Source organism: Salmo trutta, chromosome 7 (assembly GCF_901001165.1).
Source record: "Salmo trutta chromosome 7, fSalTru1.1, whole genome shotgun sequence".
Taxonomy (NCBI): Eukaryota; Metazoa; Chordata; class Actinopteri; order Salmoniformes; family Salmonidae; genus Salmo; species Salmo trutta.
In genome coordinates, this window is record NC_042963.1 from 5,997,290 (window position 1) to 6,018,450 (window position 21,161).

Sequence of the window (21,161 nt, forward strand, 5' to 3'; positions counted from 1 at the left end):
TTCTGGTTAGACCCAGTTTGCACTGTTCTATGAAGGGGAGTCGTTCACAGCGTTGTACAAGATCTTCAGTTTCTTTGCTATTTCTCGCATGGAATAGCCTTCATTTCTCAGAACAAGAATAGACTGACGAGTTTCAGAAGGAAGTACTTTTGTTTCTGGCCATTTTGAGCCTGTAATCGAACCCACAAATGCTGATGCTCCAGATACTCAACTAGTCTAAAGAAGGCCAGTTTTATTGCTTCTTTAATCAGAACAGTTTTCAGCTGTGCTAACATAATTGCAAAAGGGTTTTCTAATGATCAATTAGCCTTTTAAAATGATAAACTTGGATTAGCTAACAAAACGTGCCATTGGAACACAGGAGTGATGGTTGCTGATAATGGGCCTCTGTACGCCTATGTAGATATTCCATAAAAAAATATGCCGTTTCCAGCTACAATAGTCATTTACAACATTAACAATGTCTACACTGTATTTCTGATCAATTTGATGTTATTTTAATGGACAAAAATGTGCTTTTCTTTCCAAAACAAGGACATTTCTTAGTGCCCCCAAACGTTTGAACGGTAGTGTGTGTATATATGTTACTGCTCGACTAAAACAATCTTGGTCGACCAACAGCCTAATGACTAAACAGTCAACTAATTGTGGTCAGGTAAATATAGGGGACCCTGTAATCTTTAGCTACATTTAATGGTTTCTTTAAGCTACTTCATGTAGCTAACATTATTCATGCGTCACGTATTCCTCTTTGATTTAGAAGATACTCTATGCACACTCTCTAGACTATCCACACCCTCACACATACTACACTGACACGCCAACACAAACATACATGCATATTGACGCCACACACACACTTTCACACTTCACATACGCTTCTGCTACTCTGTTTTATTACACACTGAACAAAAATATGAACGCAACATGTAATGTGTTGGTTTTATGAGCTGAAATAAAAAATCTCCCTACGCTAAGCTTAATTCTCTCAAATGTTGTGCACAAATTTGTTTACATCCCTGTTAGTGAGCATTTCTCCTTTGCCAAGATAATCCATCCACCTGACAGGTGTGGCATATCAAGAAGTTGATTAAACAGCATGATCATTACACAGGTGCACCTTGTGCTGGGGACAATTAAAGGCCACTCTAAAATGTGCAGTTATGTCACACAACACAATGTCACAGATGTCTCAAGTTTTGAGGGACATGCATTTTTGTTCAGGATATATCCAGATTGCCTCACTTTTATTCCTACCAACGTTCTACATACTATCTCAATTACCTCAACTACCTTGTAACCCTGCACATTGACTCTGTACTGGTACTCCTTGTATATTGCATCATTATTGTTTTTATTGTGTTCCTTTTTTATTTAACAAATATTTGTAGTCCTTTTTATCTCTGCACTGTTGGGAATGGGCTCATAAATAAGCATTTCACTGTAAAGACACTTGTTGTAGTCGGCGCATGTGACCAATAAAATTTGATTTGATACACAAAGTGTAAGCGCTCTGGGATACTCCTGTGAGCTGTCACAATTATGAGCTCGATGGAGTGGCGAGACAGTGACGGCCTCACTACACTGACCATGAGATTACTCTACAGGGTAAATTAACTCCATGCTGCTGATTTTAGATAAGGCAAATTCCACAATAACGGACTCCGATTTTTCACTTAATGTACGTATACCAAAGAAAAAACATTGATTTCAAGGTTTAACAAACCATACAACGCTATGCACAAGGACTTCTTTTAACAATTTACACAACATTTTACTAGAAGAACTGTGCAGATTCAAAGTTTTGTAACAGAATTTCGGTAAAATCTCCCTCTTTTTGTGTGTGCACATTTTCCAAATATCTGCTCCAAATGTAAAGATTGAACAATGTCTGCAGAAAGAATGGGGTGTCAGGTATGACATGGCACATTGACTTTGAAAAAATCTCTTTAGGTTATTGAAGTACAGTAAGTGAAGTGGATTTACACCCGGTAACGGAATTGCAGTAACAGAATTTCATCATGGGTTCCCGATCTGTACGACAAAGAAATGCATAATTATGGATATAAATGTCATTCTCTTCATGGTGATGTATCCTAAAAAGGTACACAAAGTTATAAATATGCAATATCCTCCTTTGCATATTTGGGTATTATTTTACATTGGTTATTATTGTTAATGAGCTCTGCCCCAAACAAGGCTAAATTTGGTTGGACCGGACCATATCTTAACCAATCATAGACATCTATGTTTCACAAGTTAGGACATTAATGTACAGCACAGTAGCCCTCAGTCGGGTACAGTGCACCACAGAACAGTAGAGTTGGTAATGGAATTTTGTTTTAATCACTTAATAATTCATAAACTATTTATATCAGTAGAAACACTAACTAATTGATAGGTTTATCTTTACTTGTTACTTCTGTAAACTTTCATTATCCTCCGTTATGAAGGACAGGGAAGATATTTGGGTTTTTGGTAATGGAATTTCAAGGCACAAATGAAGGCCATGTTTCTAAACTTGCAGAAGGCAGAAACATTTCCCAGAAACTAAGTGTTTGATAATAGTTGGCAGGGTTCTTTCCTTCAACATTGTTTTTTGAGGTATTTCTAATACCTTTTTAAAACTTTTTCTGGTAGACGTTTTCTAAGACCCCTTTTACATCGGTTTGACCAGATATCAAAGCCTTTGCTTATTCAACATTTTTAGGATGGAAAATGGTAGAAAAATGTATATGCCTTAATAATTTTTTTTTTTTAAATGATGTGTGTGTGTGTTTATATACTATTAGCTTTCATTTGACATGCTCCTATGAACTTCACATGTTGGTGCTCATGGAAATGACCTTGCAGCTGCAATCTGTAACTTTGTGGCGACCTGACCAAATTCACATAGAAATTATAGATCTGTTAATGTCATTGAAAGCAGGTCTTAAAAGCGGTGGATCTGTTCTGTGTGCTATTTCTATGCCTACCATTTCATTTTTGCGTCTTTTACTTTCGGGTTTGTACACCAGCTTCAAACAGCTGAAAAATACATATTTTTGTTTATTGAAAATATATTTCACAGCCGTTTAGATGATACAGTAACTCTCTACACTATTCATTGCTTGTTTTGTCACATAAACTGAAATTAGGCTAACTATTATTTTAGCAACCAGGAAATGGCAGTGATTTCTGCAAATTGCAAATCTTTAAGCATGCATGTATACTCCTATGAAAGGAACTTTTGAAGAGCTATCAGATTTCATGTCACAGAATTTGAGTATGAATTTGCATGACGAATGTGATTGTAAATTGAGGTAGGATTGACAGGGATGGGATATGGTTGCGTTTTGAAAGGGTTTAGTAATTCGTACAGTATGAGGGTTTTCAGGGTCCTTGGAGAGAGAGAAGCCATTTTCAGCTATTTTTTTTCTGGTTGGATTAATGCACTCTTGACATTGACCTTTCCAGGTTGACAGAGCAGTGGGTTGTTTGTGTGGTGTACTATACTGACTGTAACACACTTTTGCTCCTTTTTGTAGGTCATGGGAAGAATCACAAGGATGCCGCGTCTGTGCGTGCCACTCATCCCATACCAGCCGCCTGTGGGATCTACTACTTTGAAGTGAAGATTGTCAGCAAGGGCAGGGATGGGTAAGGGTTTGCTGATACTTGGTAACTCCACTGACTGTTCTGACCTCCCACCTTTTTCATTTGAACCTTGTGGTTTGTTTACCCATGTTAGCTATTAGCCTCTAAGTCAGTTGAAAATGTTGTGTAGAGAAACTAAAGAGAGCAGTAAATAACTGAAGGCAATTTGGGGACTGAAAGGATTTATCAGCAGCTATTGACTCATCAGACGGACTCATGTTGTCTAAACTGATGATGTTGTCGCTGACCTTTGATCTCCTGTTGTTGTCTCCAGGTACATGGGGATTGGTCTGTCTGCCCAGGGGGTCAACATGAACAGACTGCCTGGTGAGTATGAGGGAAGGCAGTGGCAGACTGGAATGTTTAGATTGTAGGATGAGTGTGGGTTTTGAAGGTCATAGGGTTCACAGCTAGAACCCTGCCCATAATCTTTGCTTGATTGGTAAAGTATTGAAGGAGAAGGAGTAGTAGTCAGCGTGTGTTAGGTTTTGTTTGTTCGGCTGTAATAGATTGTGGACAGCTAAACCTGTGTTTCTATTATCACAACTCAGACATTGTTCATCTACAGAATCTATAACCATATTTGTTTCCAGATGTATTGTCAGGGCTCCCTAGTGGTGCAACGGTCTTAGGCACTGCATCTCAGTGCTTGAGGCGTCACTACAGACACCCTGGTTCGAATCCAGGCTATATCACAACCGGCCGTGATTGGGAGTCCCATAGGGTGGCCATCATTGTAAATAAGAATTTGTTCTTAACTGACTTGCCTAGTAAAGGTTACATTTATTCTATTAAATTAAAAAAAGAATACACCTCTGGAGAGCCTGGAATGGATGGATCAAGATTTAATGTCACATTGAAACCGTGACTGACTGTTACAGAACATGCCTGGACTTGTTTGCGCAGAGACTTTAGTAATGAGCGATGACATTTAACATGCAAAATACCACCCAATACCTTTGTCTGACCTGTATGAAGGTCAGGTGAAAGTGGAGCTGCCACAGACAGGACGGCTCACATTCATTGAAGAGGAAGGGAGAAATACATTTGTAATTGTTGTTCATTTAGTAATCCTCTCAAGGCCATTTCATTCTCAATGCAGTATTTTCCTCAATCATATATTCCACTATACAGTTATGTTTAGCCCATTGTAGAATAGTCAGAGCATAGATCAAAGTGGTCAGTCTGCAGCACTCCTGGTTCAGTGAATGAAGCCATCCAAGCAGAAACACTCTCATGCCAGGGCCTGATAAGATTGGATGTAACCAAACAGGCTAGTAGATGAGTGTTTGCCACCAAACACGAAGGAGAGTACAGAGCAGTATCAGTGTATGAATACAGGGCCATCTGCACGCTGGCTTGGCCCACTGCTCAGCAGTAAATAGTTAATCACACACTTTTCATTTCATCACCAGTTAAAGGTGCACTATGCAGAAATTGCTCCCTCAGTTCCTGGTTGCAAAAATTATAATAGTTTGTCTAATTTAAGTTTGTGACAAAACAAGCAAGTATAGTGTCGAGCAGCTATTCCCAAACTGGGGTGTGCTTACCCCCAGGGTTAGTCCAAATAAAAATGTGATTCACGTTTTCCAACGGGGCTATACATTTGGGTGAGGTTTTTTTCTCGCCTGAGTAGCCTCGTTTCACTGCCAAAAATAAAATTAAACCATCTATTGTTCAGCGAAATAACAACACAATGTCAAATACAAGTAGCCAATCACATTAACCGTGACTTGGTCTATAAAAAAGTTTTCAGATGAAGCAGATGCTAAACTGCAGGACTGTTTTGCTAGCACAGACTGTAATATGTTCTGGGATTCTTCCTAATGGCATTGAGTAGTACACCACATCGATCTCTGGCTTTATCAATAAGTGCATCGAGTACGTCGTCCCCACAGTGACCGTACGTATATACCCCAACCAGAAGCCATGGATTACAGGCAACATTCGCACTGAGCTGAAGGGTAGTGCTGCCGCTTTCAAGGAGCAGGACTCTAACCCGGAAGCTTATAAGAAATCCCGCTATGTCCTCTGACAAACCATCAAACAGGCAAAGCGTCAATACGAATTGTACTATACCGGCTCCGACGCTCATCGGATGTGGCAGAGCTTGCAAACTATTACAGACTACAAAGGGAAGCACAACCGAGAGCTGCCCAGTGACACGAGCCTATCAGACGAGCTAAATAACTTCTATGCCCACTTTGAGGCAAGTAACACTGGAAACATTCATGAGAGCATCAGCTGTTCCGGACGACTGTGTGATCACGCTCTATGCAGCCGATGGGAGTAAGACCTTCAAACAAGTCAACATTCACAAGGCCGCAGGGCCAGACGGATTACCAGGATGTGTACTCTGAGCATGCGCTGACCAACTGGTAAGTGTCTTCACTGACATTTTCAACCTTTCCCTGTCCAAGTCTGTAATACCAACATGTTTTAATCAGACCACCAAGGTAACCTGCCTAAATGGCTACTGACCAGTAGCACTCACATCTGTAGCCTTGAAATGCTTTGAAAGGCTTGTCATGGCTCACATCATCACCATTACCCCAGAAACCGTTGACCCACTCCAATTTGCATACCGCACCAACAGATCCACAGATGATGCCATCTCTATTGCACTCCACACTGCCCTTTCCCACCTGGACAAAAGGAACACCTATGTGAGAATGCTATTCATTGACTACAGCTCAGCGTTCAACACCATAGTGCCCTCAAAGCTCATCACTAAGCTAAGGACCGGGGTACTTAACACCTCCCTCTGCAACTGGATCCTGGACTTCCTGACGGGCCGCCCCCAGGTGGTAGGTAACAACACATCCGCCATGCTGATCCTTAACATGGGGGGCCCCTCGGGTGCGAGCTCAGTCCCCTCCTGTACTCCCTGTTCACACATGACTGCATGGCCAGGTACGACTCCAACACCATCATTAAGTTTGCTGATGACACAACAGTGGTAGACCTGATCACCGACAACGATGAGACAGCCTATAGGGAGGAGGTCAGAGACCTGGCCGTGTGGTGCCAGGACAACAACCTCTCCCTCAATGTGATCAAGACAAAGGCGATTGTGAACTGCAGGAAAAGGAGGACTGAGCACGCTCCCATTCTCATTGACGGGGCTGTAGTAGAGCAGGTTGAGAGCTTCAAGTTCCTTGGCGTCCACATCACCAACAAACTAACATGATCCAAGAACACCAAGACAGTTGTGAAGAGGGCATGACAAAACCTATTCCCCCTCAGGACACTGAAAAGATTTGGCATGGGTCCTCAGATCCTCAAAAAGGTTATACAGGTGCACCATCGAGAGCATCCTGACTGGTTGTATCACTGCCTGGTATGGCAACTGCTCGGCCTCCGACCTCAAAGCACTACAGAGGGTAGTGCATACGGCCCAGTACATCACTGGGGCCAAGTTTCCTGCCATCCAGGACCTCTATACCAGGTGGTGTCAGAGGAAGGCCCTAAAATAATCAAAGACCCCAGCCACCCTAGTCATAGACTGTTCTCTCTGCTACCGCACGGCAAGCAGTAACGGCGCGCCTAGTCTAGGTCCAAGAGGCTTCTAAAGAGCTTCTGCCCCCAAACCACAAGACTCCTGAACATCTAATCAATTGACAACCCAGACTATTTGCATTGCATCTGGATTAGGCTGCACTCAGAGTATCCTCCCTTGGCAAATTGCGCTGTTAAGACACTGATGCCCTTTGCAACCACGCACCTATATGAGAGTGGATTCTCGGCCCTCACTAGCATGAACTAAATACAGGCACAGACTGTGTGTGGAAAATGATTTAAGGCTGAGACCCCTCTCCAATACAACCCAACATTGCAGAGTTATTTGCATCCTTTCAAGCACACCCTTCTCATTAACCTGTGGTGAGTTATTCACAGTTTATGATTAACAAATCAAGTTTTATATGTAAGATGGCAAAATTATTGATTATTATTTGTGCCCTGGTCCTATAAGAGCTCTTTGTCACTTCCCATGAGCCGGGTTGTGACAACAACTCACACTCATTCTTATGTTTAATAAATGTATCGTATAGTGCGTGTGTGGCAGGCTTAAAATGATGGCAAAAAAAAACATTTGAGAGTCAGCTGACCCTGGTGCTAGAGGTGGTACGCAGCTGGAGGTTGAATGTTTGAAGGGGTACGGGACCACTGGTCTTGAGAATCATTGTACCATCTAAACCGCTGTGAAATATATTTTCCATAACCAAAAATATAGTATTTTCAGCTGTTTGAAGCTGGTGTACAAAACTGAAAATAAAAGACGCAAAGGTGGAACTTAAGAACAGGCAATGGGGGATGAGCATAAAGTGCATGTAGAGAATACATTCTTGCTTTACTCCATCAAGTACTCTCTCGCCCTCTCCCCCCACACCCATGCACGCACGCACACACACTGTCTCACACACATGAAGAGATCACTGATTGTTACAGTGGCTGCTGTGACACAGGACAGGAGGGTGGGTATATTTCTGACTTAGGCCCATGGGAGCTATGTTTCCTCTTGTGCACTGATGCGATTCCCTGCCAATTAGATCATTCCTCCATGCTGCGCTGACCAATTGTATGACCCCTTCCTCATGCTGTCACACCTGCCTATTGGGTTCTCCATGGCGCCTGAGGCCTTTGGAATGCTTTGGACTCATCCAGCCAATTCTACATGCTCTTGCTGACTACAACTGCTCTTCATTCACACCCTGCTCTGATTGCTTCAAATGTGTCTGTGTTACACAATGGTTGGAATATGGTGGAAATGGGGTGCGCTGTTGTGTTGGAGAGTTTAGTTGTATGAACATTGTTTATGAATATTTATTTTGTTACTGGGTTTCTAGTACATTATATGCCAACAGACTTTTGTACATTTGTGTAGGTGGTTGTTTAGATCCTGGCTGTAATAGTTGTAAATTCCTTGTTGACCTCTGTGTGTCTGATCCCATAGTGGAGCCCTGCCCATTTCATTAGCATGTAGGGAACACTGAGCCCAGCTTTAGGAGTAATATCCCTGTCGGCGCTGCTCCGCAGATTAATCTAATACCTCACAGTTCACACACGACCTACTTTCTCTGCGCCACTTTCTCTTTTTGGTTGGTGACAGACACTGATTGAGCCGACCAATATACAATCTGCAGACACACACAAGCCTACACAATACAACCCCCCACACAAACACATGCACTGAAGATCTCTCCATACAGAGCTCCCTCTGCCCATGCAGTCTACTCTCCTTCCCTGTCCCTATTGATACCATGCACACACGTATTGCTCTGTTTTGAGTATGACTCATCAGTCAGTGCTCCTATTCAGAGACCGATGCCTCTCGCTGGCCACCCAGAGTATTGCACATGCTACACAGGACACAAGTGGGGATATCCAAATGAAAGAGACCATTTGTCAGGCTCAGCTCCTCCGGTGTCACAGTCTTTTATGGGGATATTATTGCTCATCACACTGCTGGCTCACCCATCTCACTCCTTCCCCTCTCTAATGTATGAGTGGCACTGCCCTAACCATTAACTGATGCATATTAATCTAGCTAGATGTGAGATGAGAATGGTTAACTGTAGTTGTAAGCTTATGGAAGTGTTGAGTTTCTCTATTTGTTTCCACCATGTTGTGTAATATTCATGTACCATAGGTCTAGATTTCCTTACATCACTTCTGCCTTTGTCTCCTATCCCAGGTTGGGACAAGCACTCGTATGGTTACCACGGTGACGACGGACACTCCTTCTGCTCTTCAGGGACTGGCCAACCATATGGCCCAACCTTCACCACTGGAGATGTGATTGGCTGCTGTGTGAACCTAATTAATAACACCTGTTTCTACACCAAGAATGGCATCAGTCTAGGTGAGAACTGGACACCAACAGTGCTGGGGAATAAACATCCAAGTTAACTGTTATATGAAAATGCACTATGCTTCACACATTTTGATATGTTCCCACGCGATGTATAACATTCTGTTTACTTGATTGCAAATTCTATATTTTTTTATATCTTCCACTCCATTAACATTTGTTTTTCTCTGTTTGTTCTTCAGGTGTTGCTTTTACAGACCTCCCTGTGAGTATTATACTGAAATGTGGACATATTTTATTCAATTTCAAGGACTTCTGTTGTTTTACATGTGTGGTATATTGTATAGCAGGGGTCTTCAACTTATTTTGCCCAGGGACCCCCCTCCCAGTCAAACCGGCAGCCCAGGGACCCCCATCATATGTTAGCAAACAAATTTTTTCACGTCCAACCTCTCCACATTATAATTGTAAGAGGTGTAAACTCAGCCTGTTAGCTAGAAAGGTAACTCCAAACGTATTTTTGCTATGAGCATCTGTTTAACTGGTTAAACAAAGGTTAGTCATGTGTTAGCAAAATGAATGTCCAAGTCAAGAAAGCTTACCAGCAGCCAGCGGCACTTTTTGCACTGGTAGCCTGTTCACCAGTGGTTTCTCAAAGCCTATGTCAGATACTCCATTGAGTATAATTAGCACCAAATGAGTGTAATTTGCTCAATATTAGGAATTGAGAAACAAAGCTCATACAATTAGAAATAAGATATTCTCCTATTTTCTACTGTAGATATGTAATTCAAAACGTGTTTATTCTATTGTTGTGCTTCTACACCAGCATTGCTTGCTGTTTGGGGTTTTAGGCTTGGTTTCTGTACAGCACTTTAAGATATCAGCTGATGTAATGAGAGCTTTATAAATACATTTGATTTGATTGTTTCTAGCAATATTCATAAAAACACAATTTTATTTTTATATTGTTGCGGAACCCCTGCAAGGACCCCCGGTTGAAAACCCATGTATAGTACTCTATACTGTTTCCTTGACTTCCTCATCTGACATTCTTTACTTGTGCCATTTTAATAGTGTGTGTAGTAGCCTTCAATATTATTTTGAATAGCATGACTGTCAACTTTAAATTAGGGTAATTCAGTAGCGGTAGCTTTGCTCCTTCCATTGATGATGATGATATGAATGTCATATATTATTCACGGTTGCCATGCCAATGGCATCGGAGGGGATGGCTGCCGTTTTACGGGCTCTGAACCAACTGTGCTGTTTTGTTCGTTTTTTTCACATTGTTGAACTTATTTTTGTACTTATTTTGTACATAATGTTGCTGCTACCGTCTCTTATGACTGACAACAACTTCTGGACATCAGAACAGCGATTACTAACCTCGAACTGGACAAAGATGTTTTCTTTAACGAGTCCAACGCGAAGGATATACTGCTTTCTAGGGAGCGGGCCCAAATCCCCGTCATTTGCGTGAAGAAAAGACGGAGAAAAAGGGGGTGGAGGTCGGGCTGCCTTCTGAGAATTCGTAGGCGAGTGAGTGAACCTCCACTACCATTCATTCTATTGGCCAACGTGCAATCATTGGAAAACAAAATGGATAATATACAATCAAGACTATCCTACCAACGGGACATTAAAAACTGTAATATCTTATGTTTCACCGAGTCGTGGCTGAACGACGACATGGATAATATAGAGCTGGTGGGATTTTCCATGCATCGGCAGGACAGAGAAGCTACATCTGGTAAGATGAGGTGTGTGTGTCTTTGACAATAACAGCTGGTGCACAATGTCTAGTATTAAAGTAGTCTCTAGGTTTTGCTCGCCTGAGGTAGAGTACTTCATGATAAGCTGTAGACCACACTATCTACCAACAGAGTTCTATATTATTCGTAGCCATCTATTTACTACCACAAACCGATGCTGGCTCTAAGACCGCACTCAACGAGCTGTATAAGGCCATAAGCAAACAAGAAAATGCTCATCCAAAAGTGGCGCTCCTAGTGGACGGGGAATTTAATGCAGGCAAACTTAAATCTGTTTTGCCTCATTTCTACCAGCATGTCACATGTGCAACCAGAGGGGGAAAAAAACTTGACCCCCTTTACACCGCATACAAAGCTCGCCCTCCATTTGGCAAATCTGACCATAATTCTATCCTCCTGATTCCTGCTTACAAGCAAAAACTAAAGCCGGAAGTACCAGTGACTCGCTCAATTCGGAAGTGGTCAGATGACGCGGATGCTACGCTACAGGACTGTTTTTCTAGCACAGACTGGAATATGTTCCGGGATTTATCCAATGGCATTGAGGAGTATACCACCTCAGTCATCGGCTTCATCAATAAGTGCATTGACAACGTCGTCCCCACAGGGACTGTACGTACATATCCCAACCACTAGCTAAAGGCTAGAGCTGCCGCTTTCAAGGACGCTAACTCGGACGCTTATAAGAAATCCCGCTACGCCCTCAGACGAATCATCAAACAGGCAAAGCGTCAATACAAGATTAAGATTGAATCCTACTACACCAGCTCTGACACTCGTCGTATGTGGCAGGGCTTGAAAACTATTACGGACTACAAAGGGAAACCCAGCCGCAAGCTGCCCAGCCTACCAGACGAGCTAAATGCCTTTTTATGCTCGCTTCGAGGCAAGCAACACTGAAGCATGCATGAGAGCACCAGCTGTTCCGGACGACTGAGTGATAACGCTCTCGGTGGCCGACGTGAGCAAGAACTGTTATGCAGGTCAACATTCTCAAAGCCGCGGGGCCAGACGGATTACCAGGACGTGTACTCAAGGCATGCGCAGACCAGCTGGCAAGTGTCTTCACTGACATTTTCAAGCTCTCCCTGACCGAGTCTGTAATACCTACATGTTTCAAGCTGACCACCATAGTCTCTCTGTCCAAGGAAGCGAAGGTAACCTGCCTAAATGATTACTGCCCTTAGCACTCACGTCGGTAGCCATGAAGTGCATTGAAAGGCTGGTCATGGCTCACATCAACAGCATCCCGGATACACTAGACCCACTCCAATTCGCATACAGCCCCAACAGATCCATAGATGACGCAATTGCACTCCACACTGTCCTTTCTCACCTGGACAAAATTAACGCCTATGTGAGAATGCTGTTCATTGACTACAGCTCAGCGTTCAACACCATAGTGCCCACAAAGCTCATCACTAAGGACCCTGGGACTAAACACCTCCCTCTGCAACTGGATTCTGGACTTCCTGACGGGATGCCCCCAGGTGGTAAGAGTAGGCAACAACATGTCTGCCACGCTGATCCTCAACATTGGGACCCCTCAGGGGTGCATGCTCAGTCCCCTCATGTACTCCCTTTTCACCCACGACTGCGTGGCCAAACACTCCTTAACAGCTTCTACCCCAAAGCCATAAGACTGCAGAGCAATTAATCAAATGGCCACCCGGACTATTTACATTGACGCCCGCCTGCCCCACATGTACAAATTACCTCGACTAACCTGTACCCCTGCACACTGACTCGGTACCCTGTATGTTGCCTCGTTATTGTTATTTTATTGTGTTACCTTTTATTTTTTACTTCAGTTTATTTGGTATATACTTTCTTAACTTATTCATGAACTGCATTGTTGGTTAAGGGCTTGTAAGTAAGCATTTCACAGCAAGGTCTACACCTATTGTATTTGGCGCATGTGACAAAGTTTGATTTGATCAAATGATAAAAATTAAAGGCAAGTTCTTCCTATTATGGCCAGATTGGGAATGTGCGCTTGCCAAGGTGTGCAAAGCTAATATTGTATATGCCTGTGTTCACACCTTACCCTCTACCCACAGCCAAACCTGTACCCCACAGTGGGCCTGCAGACTCCTGGAGAGATTGTGGATGCTAACTTTGGCCAGCAGCCCTTTGTGTTTGACATTGAGGACTATATGAGTGAGTGGAGGGCTAAGATCCATGGCATGATCGCCCGCTTCCCCATCGGCGAGAGACTCGGGGAGTGGCAGGCAGTGCTGCAGAAGTAAGAGATCCTTATCGACATTACACTTTTCACCCTAACAGACTGCTGTGTCTTTCTCTTCTACTGTAAGGCTAAACCATGTCTTTGATTCTTCCAGTATGGTATCCACCTACCTGGTGCATCATGGGTACTGTGCTACGGCCACAGCCTTCGCCAGGGCTACAGAGACCTTGATCCAGGAGGACCAGACCTCCATAAAGAACCGGCAGAGTGAGAACCACACAGACTCCACTCTGACAGTACCACAGAAACACTGAGGACCAATCAGAGTCATACAGTTTTGAATGATAATATTCCTCTTTCTACTCACAGGAATACAGAAGCTGGTATTGGCAGGGCGGGTTGGAGAGGCCATCGAAGCCACACAACAGCTGTACCCTGGACTTCTAGAACACAACCCCAATCTACTCTTCATGTTGAAGTGAGCAGCCTTGAACCAACTATGGGACTCTTTTATGGGAGTGTTAATCTAAAGGTTACATTTAAGAAGTATTGGAATTGTAGGGCCTAAATAAGCACTCTCTGCCAGTCTTGTAGTGTCTTTGCAGGCTCCGGCACATACAACACAACCACAGGAGCATTTTGTCAGTAAAGCTCTGGCCTGCTGCCCAGCTGTGTGTTTATGGCACAAAGACATTAGATGACATTAATAAATACTGTGGTCTGCTGAAAGTCTTTTGGAGACGCAGACCCACAGCTAGGTGGCCATTGTTTATGGCTCTCTTATAGAGGAAGAGAGGAGCTTGTTGTAGCAGTTACACAGAGATGGGAGGGGGCAGGGTAAGCACAAGGTCACAGTTGTTGCCGCCGAGGGAACTCCTGATTTTGATTGGTCATGCCTGTTGCTCCATTTTGTCATGGAAGACGAGTGAGCAGAACAGAACAGGCGCTGATCTGTTTGACATTCATCCGGTCATAGTGACATGTATCCATAAAGCCAGATACTCATACTCCGTAACCAGTCTGACTTGTTCCTGTTACATTTACACATTTCTGGGTACAAAGACATGATCTTACACAGCCTCACCTTTGCCGACTTCTGAAAGCAACTGAAGTTTTGCAGTAATTGTAGTTGACAGTTTTCATTCAGACAGTTTTTGTTCAAGCAAGTGATATCTGACAGTTAAGCAGAATGAAAGGTTTAATATCAGATGGTACAATGTACTCCAGGACAAAGCAGGTCAGACATTGTAGCAGATTGTAGACTAGATGTCAGACAGATTCATGGTTGCCCGTATCTCCCAGGTGTCGGCAGTTTGTGGAGATGGTGAACGGTACAGACAGTGAGGTACGATGCTTCAGTGTCCGCTCCCCCAAGTCCCAGGACAGCTACCCTGGCTCCCCCAGCCTGAGCCCCCGACATGGAGCCACCAACCCCAATCTGCACAGTGCAGGTAAGGGAAACACACCTTCACACTTACCTATCCATCTGCCCAGTGTGTTAAAAACACAAATGAGATAAGCGAGAGTATTGTCCATCTATTGTATGCGTCTGTTTCACCTTGGCTCTGTCATCTCCAGGAGCAGACAGCCCCACATGCAGTAACGGGGTCACCCCTCCCAACAAGAACAAGAGCCACAACAAGTATCCAGGCGTCAGCTCTGCCTCCTCCTCCTCCTCTTCCTCCCCTTCCTCTGTCAATTACTCCGAGTCCAACTCCACTGACTCCACCAAGTCCCAGCCTCACAGTGGCACCAGCAACCAGGAGGAGACCAGGTGTGTGGCAAGGCAAGGGTCTATGTGTTTGTTTTTTATCGTGGTTGCGTATTTAACTGGTGTGGGAGAAAAGCAGACCATCTGCGATATTATGACGGATGACTGAACCTGTCCCTGTGTTTGTCTCCTCTGCAGTGACAGTGAGATGGAGATTGAGGCTGAGCACTACACTAACGGGGTGGCAGAGAACCGCTCTGCTCGGATCATGAATGGGACCTACAAGCACCAGGAAATCCTGCAGGCTCAGGACATCAGCCTGGGCAACGGAGTGGCAGGTACAGACGCTTGACACGTGCGCTCACACAAGCGCTTACTGTTTTGATTGTCAGGCGCACACACCTTGTCCCAGGTGTCAATGTCACTACCACAATGTTTTCTTTGTCACTTTTGTCTATCTCTCTTTGTCATTCTTCCTCTCCCTCTCTCTGACTGTCACTGTGTGTCTGCTTTTCTCCTTTTTTCCTTTCTGACTGGCTGGATATCTGGGGATATGCGTTTCTAAATTGAGCTCAAACATAATCCAGTCAGGCAGATGTTTGTGTCGTCAAGGTTGCTAAATGAAATAGACAGCAGCTTTTATTTTTTACAAGGTGTCTCACTGACATTATGAAAATTACTGAATGAAAGTGTATGTTTGTCCATACATATTTTTTTCTGTACCCGTATTTTACCAGGAAAGTTGACTGAGGACACATTCTCATTTACAGCAACGACCTGGGGAATAGTTACAGGGAGGGGAGGGGGTGGAATGAGCCAATTGTAAACTGGGGATGATTAGGTGATGGTATGAGGGCCAGATTGGGAATTTAGCCAGGACACCGGGGTTAACACCCCTACTCTTACGATAAGTGCCATGGGATCTTTAGTGACCACAGTGAGTATGTTATTATGTGAAGTGTCAAATGCACTCTGTCCGTGGCTGTGCTTTGACCCTTGTGGCTGTGTGTGTCCTGGTAGAGGATAGCTGTGCCTCCAGACAGCTGTGTGGAGGGAACCAGGCAGCCACAGAGAGGATGATCCAGTTTGGCCGTGAACTGCAGGGCCTCAACGAGCAGCTGTGCCGTGAATACGGCAAGAACGTCACACACAAGAAGATGCTGCAGGTACCCGGGGGGGGTTTCACACAATAGAAGACTGGCACACTGTGGGACACTGGCTGCGTTCACACAGGCAGTTCAATTCTAGTATTATTTTTTCCACTAATTGGTCTTTTGACCAATCATATCAGATATTTTCACATCAGATCTTTTTCAGAGCTGATCTGAGGAAGTGGGAAAAAAAGATCAGAATTGGACTGCCTGTGTAAACACAGCCTGTGACTTACGAATTGTATAATTGTCAACCACCGAATGGGGAAGGTTTGGTTTATGGTTAATACTGCAGTTTACACACTACTACTTGTATATGACCATTAGAAAGTCTGTCCCTAGTATTGTTCTCTGACAATTAAGGTAGATCCACTGAAAGTGTCTGATGTTCCCTCTGTATAAGACAGACCATTATACTGCTTCCAAATCATAGTCCTTAATGGGCTTTTACTGGTCCTGCTTTTTTCTTTCTCGCTCTCTCCCTATCCCTTTCTCCCTCTCCCTATCCCTTTCTCCCTCTCCCTATCCCTTTCTCTCTCTCCCTATCCCTTTCTCTCTCTCCCTATCCCTTTCTCTCTCTCCCTATCCCTTTCTCCCTCTCCCTATCCCTTTCTCCCTCTCCCTTTCTCTCTCTCCCTATCCCTTTCTCTCTCTCCCTATCCCTTTCTCTCTCTCCCTATCCCTTTCTCCCTATCCCTTTCTCTCTCTCCCTATCCCTTTCTCCCTCTCCCTATCCCTTTCTCCCTCTCCCTATCCCTTTCTCTCTCTCCCTATCCCTTTCTCTCTCTCCCTATCCCTTTCTCCCTCTCCCTATCCCTTTGTCCCTCTCCCTATCCCTTTCTCTCTCTCCCTATCCCTTTCTCTCTCTCCCTATCCCTTTCTCTCTCTCCCTATCCCTTTCTCTCTCTCCCTATCCCTTTCTCTCTCTCTTTTATCACAGGATGCGTTCAGTTTATTAGCATATTCGGATCCCTGGAACTGCCCAGTGGGGCAACAGCTAGACCCAATGCAGAGAGAGAATATCTGCTCTGCTCTTAACAGCGCCATCTTGGGTAAGGCTAAGTTTCACATACAGTACATAATGTCATGAATACTCCGATTTAAAAATATCTTTCACTCACACAAGCTATTTTTCTTTTTCTACAATATTTTTGGGGGGCAGTAACTCCCAGCACCACAAAAGTAATACGCTTGGTAGTGTGTATGTTAACTCTCTTCTAATGAATACACATTGCACATTTTCCCATGTACATGTTTGAGTCACACATGCTTTATTAGCTAATGTACACACCCTGATGTTGTCTTTTGCCCCTCAGAGTCTCAGAACTTGCCTAAGCAGCCCCCTCTGATGCTTGCTCTGGGTCAGGCCACAGAGTGTGTCCAGCTCATGGCCAGGGTCCGCTCAGGGTCCTGTTCCTTCGCCAGAGTAGACAACTTTTTGCACTAGCCCCAGTCCAGGTGAGTCTGGACAGACACCCACACATACTCCCCTCCCCTTAAAGCACCACATCAATGCACTGTTTTACCTATAAGGAACTTTTTAGGACTTTTTTTGACTACACACGGCCCATGCTGTTAGCGTCAAGTTGGATTGTAGGGTTACTGTTTGGAGTCCAGTAATAGTGTTAGATGACAATACAGCAGTTCCAAAAATGTTTATTTCATTCCTAAGGCAATGTTCAGGACTGCTAAGAAGAGGTCTTTCCAATGGGTTGCCAGATGACTGAGGAAAGCATGTGTTTGAATTGGTGTGTCGCTTGCCATTTGGCAGAAGCAGATGGACAGGGGAATGAGTAGAACATGACAAGAAAGCTTATTTTTAATTTAGTATTATCAAATACAAAATGTGTGACTCTATTTAAAGAATTCATTATTATTCTGTTTATCTAGTCATTTTATAGGTTTTATTTAGTCAGTATGTTGTGCTCATCTTGGAAGGAAAAAAATCTAATTCCGTTTTTGTTTTTGAGTGGATTTCAATACCCTACACAGTATTTTAAAGATGTTCATCATATCAAAGAAATTCACATTGGCATGCTTTGTCGTTACCAAGCAAGATACTCGGGTTTCTTTCATTCAGAACTCAGGTATTCACAGCATATTTGTCATCTCAGTATGGGATATTGTAGACAGAGGGAGGTTTACCCAGCTGTACAGTGGCTCCAATTTAGGACCTGCATTTTTTGGTTCAAATTCTTACTACTTAGTATGACTTAACTCCAGAAGCTCATTTAATTTAAAGTTAAAGGTCTGAATTGGCTTCTGAGAGTACACATGGCTGTAAGCCACTAACCTGCTGGTCACATCAGAGCCCCACACAGCAGCATTCACTTCACATCACATAATGATGACACTGATTCATTTGTGAGTTTCAATATAAGTGTAGTACATTTCAAATCAAAGTGTCTCCACTAGTTTGATTTCTAACCTACAGTAACAATACACAGACATACAGTACTGTGGGGAATTTGGAAATCACTATCTGGTTTTTGACTTGCTAATTATATTGAAGATATGAAGTCTGACAGTGTGTGTGTATGTGTGTGTATGTGTGTGCATATATATATATATATATATATCACACACACACACACACACACACACAATTTAATGATATATTCAATAAAAAAGTTAAACTGATTGCCAAATACAAGGCTTTTAATTTGACCTCCCCTTTTCTAATAACCAATGGTACTTGCCATTGGCCACACTTAATTCACACAGTCAGTCGATCAGTCTTTTCATACCAGTGCTTTGACAGCCAGCCTATTATCATATCATCGTGAACATGCTTATTTTTCCGCTTTCTTGCAGTTCTATTTTTCTCACAACTAATGTGAAGCTGTCGCGTTAATACATAAACTCTAAACACAGACTCGGTCACTTTTACAAACATGTGACCATAACTTTGTTCGTTTGTTTATTATAGTCACAGTTGAATATGTTATTTTTTTTTTCTCTTTCTTTCATTACAGTATGTATTCTCCTATTTTTAACAGATATTCTCTTGGCACATGGGACAGTTGTCGATCATTGATGTATTTACGCAGTATTTCACCCAGCCAGCAGGAGGCGCTCCACTGTGTTGAATGTAGTTTAGTAGATTATATTACGTTTGTGCTTCAGATTTGCTGCTGGCCACCACGAGATTGATATTGACATCCCCTGTACCTGTAAGACATATTGCAATATGTTTCATACATTTTTTTGACAATCCTGCAAAGCAAGTTTGTGATGCAAAGGGGTGGTGGGAGTAGAAAACATCAGCTTCTGTGTTAGTGTTTGGTAGACTTTAATATGTTCACAAAGGCCATTTTGATAAAACAAATTACAATCTTTACATTTGGACAACATCTCCTATCTGCATAATGGGCTTATACCTGCTAAAATATATACAAAAACAAATACCAAATACCTTAATGTGAGGGTCCTCTATGTGAGGGTCCTCTATACGGCCTACCCCGGCCAAACCCTAACCCAGACGACGCTGGACCAATTGTGCGCCGCCCTACAGGAGTCCCAATCACGGCCGGGGCGGCAGGTAGCCTAGTGGTTAGAGTGTTGGGCCAGGTTGCTGGATCGAATCCCCGAGCTGACAAGGTAAAAATCTGTTGCTCTGACACAGAACAAGGCAGTTAACCCACTGTTCCTAGGCCGTCATTGTAAATAAGAATTTGTTCTTAACCGACTTGCCTAGTTAAATAAAACATTTAAAAATAAATATTGTATTGCAGTAGGAAGCAAAATACTTGATGTATTTATTTTACCTTTATTTAACTAGGCAAGTCAGTTAAGAACAAATTCTTATTTACAATGAAGGCCAAACCCTAACCCGGACGACGTTGGGCCAATTGTGCGCCGCCCTATGGGAGTCCTAATCACGGTCAGTTGTGATACAGCCTGGAATCGACTGCTGCACCACTCGGGAGCGCTTTATCCCGAGCCTGTTAAAGACTGACATACTGGGGCACATCTTTCAAGCATACCTATACACACTGTAACCCATGTTGGATGGAGGTTTTAGTTGTTTTAATTCACGTTGCTCAATTAGTTAAATCTTTAGGTGGCGGTATCCATTCGCATGGGTTTTCACTAGAGTTTACCGGTAATTCTGAACATTCAGTGATAGACTTTCAATATTGGAAGCAGCCAGCAGATAGATTTTGATTATATCTTATGACATTATTAGCAAAGCCTGTATCTCTTGATGGCTTTCAAAAACAGAAAATGGCTTTTAAACTCCTATAGCCACCCAAAATGTATATTTCCATTTTAAGATCATTCATTATGAAATAGGTTGACTAATGTCTAGGTGTGTGTGTGTGTGTAGAAAGATCGTAATCTGTCGAGCTTCTCCTGGGACTTTTATAGACACACCTACACCTACTGTAGCAAACAATCTCCCTGTTCTCCTTTTATGTGTTATGTTTTTCCATTGGAGCTATCCATGCTTCAAATGGAGAGGCGAAGGGAATGGAATTAGGAATTAAAAACAACAAGCTGTGCACAATTTACTTCTATTATTTTAATTTCAAATTGAGTTTTGAGTTTAGCAATTGTGAAGTGAGTTACCCTCTACTTGGCATGAAACTTTTAGAACCTTTAAAACTATATATATATTTTGTGTGTGTATGTGTGTGTATATATATCTATCTATATATATATATATATATATATATATATATATATATATATATACACACACACACACAAAAAGAGAGATTATAATGATAATAAAAAAACATACCTATGTACTAGAAACATGATAAAGAAATATTGTATTCTGTTTAATTTTGACAGAATTATTTTTATTAAAATACACATCCATAAGCATAGTTTTGGTCTCTTGTCATTATTTTGTGGATGTACTACTTTTGAATGATGGTGA

At 42.8% G+C, this 21,161-nt stretch overlaps 1 protein-coding gene across 2 annotated transcripts in view; it reads left to right on the top strand.

The window, feature by feature from the left end:
- The window catches only part of LOC115196797 (ran-binding protein 10), a 31,583-nt gene extending 11,970 nt beyond the window's left edge, over positions 1–19,613 (top strand). The window contains exons 2-15 of one of the 2 annotated variants that reach the window (XM_029757712.1): positions 3,528–3,639; positions 3,911–3,963; positions 9,332–9,499; positions 9,691–9,713; positions 13,284–13,468; positions 13,566–13,678; positions 13,781–13,889; positions 14,714–14,862; positions 14,990–15,197; positions 15,321–15,460; positions 16,143–16,288; positions 17,214–17,325; positions 17,590–17,731; positions 17,946–19,613. In XM_029757712.1, coding sequence (XP_029613572.1) covers positions 3,528–3,639; positions 3,911–3,963; positions 9,332–9,499; positions 9,691–9,713; positions 13,284–13,468; positions 13,566–13,678; positions 13,781–13,889; positions 14,714–14,862; positions 14,990–15,197; positions 15,321–15,460; positions 16,143–16,288; positions 17,214–17,325; positions 17,590–17,720 — 1,649 coding nt within the window. In that variant the 3' untranslated portion in view covers positions 17,721–17,731; positions 17,946–19,613. The remainder of the gene's footprint in view (positions 1–3,527; positions 3,640–3,910; positions 3,964–9,331; positions 9,500–9,690; positions 9,714–13,283; positions 13,469–13,565; positions 13,679–13,780; positions 13,890–14,713; positions 14,863–14,989; positions 15,198–15,320; positions 15,461–16,142; positions 16,289–17,213; positions 17,326–17,589; positions 17,732–17,945) is intronic. The other variant, XM_029757713.1, reaches the window with a different exon arrangement.
- Positions 19,614–21,161: the final 1,548 nt, after the last annotated feature.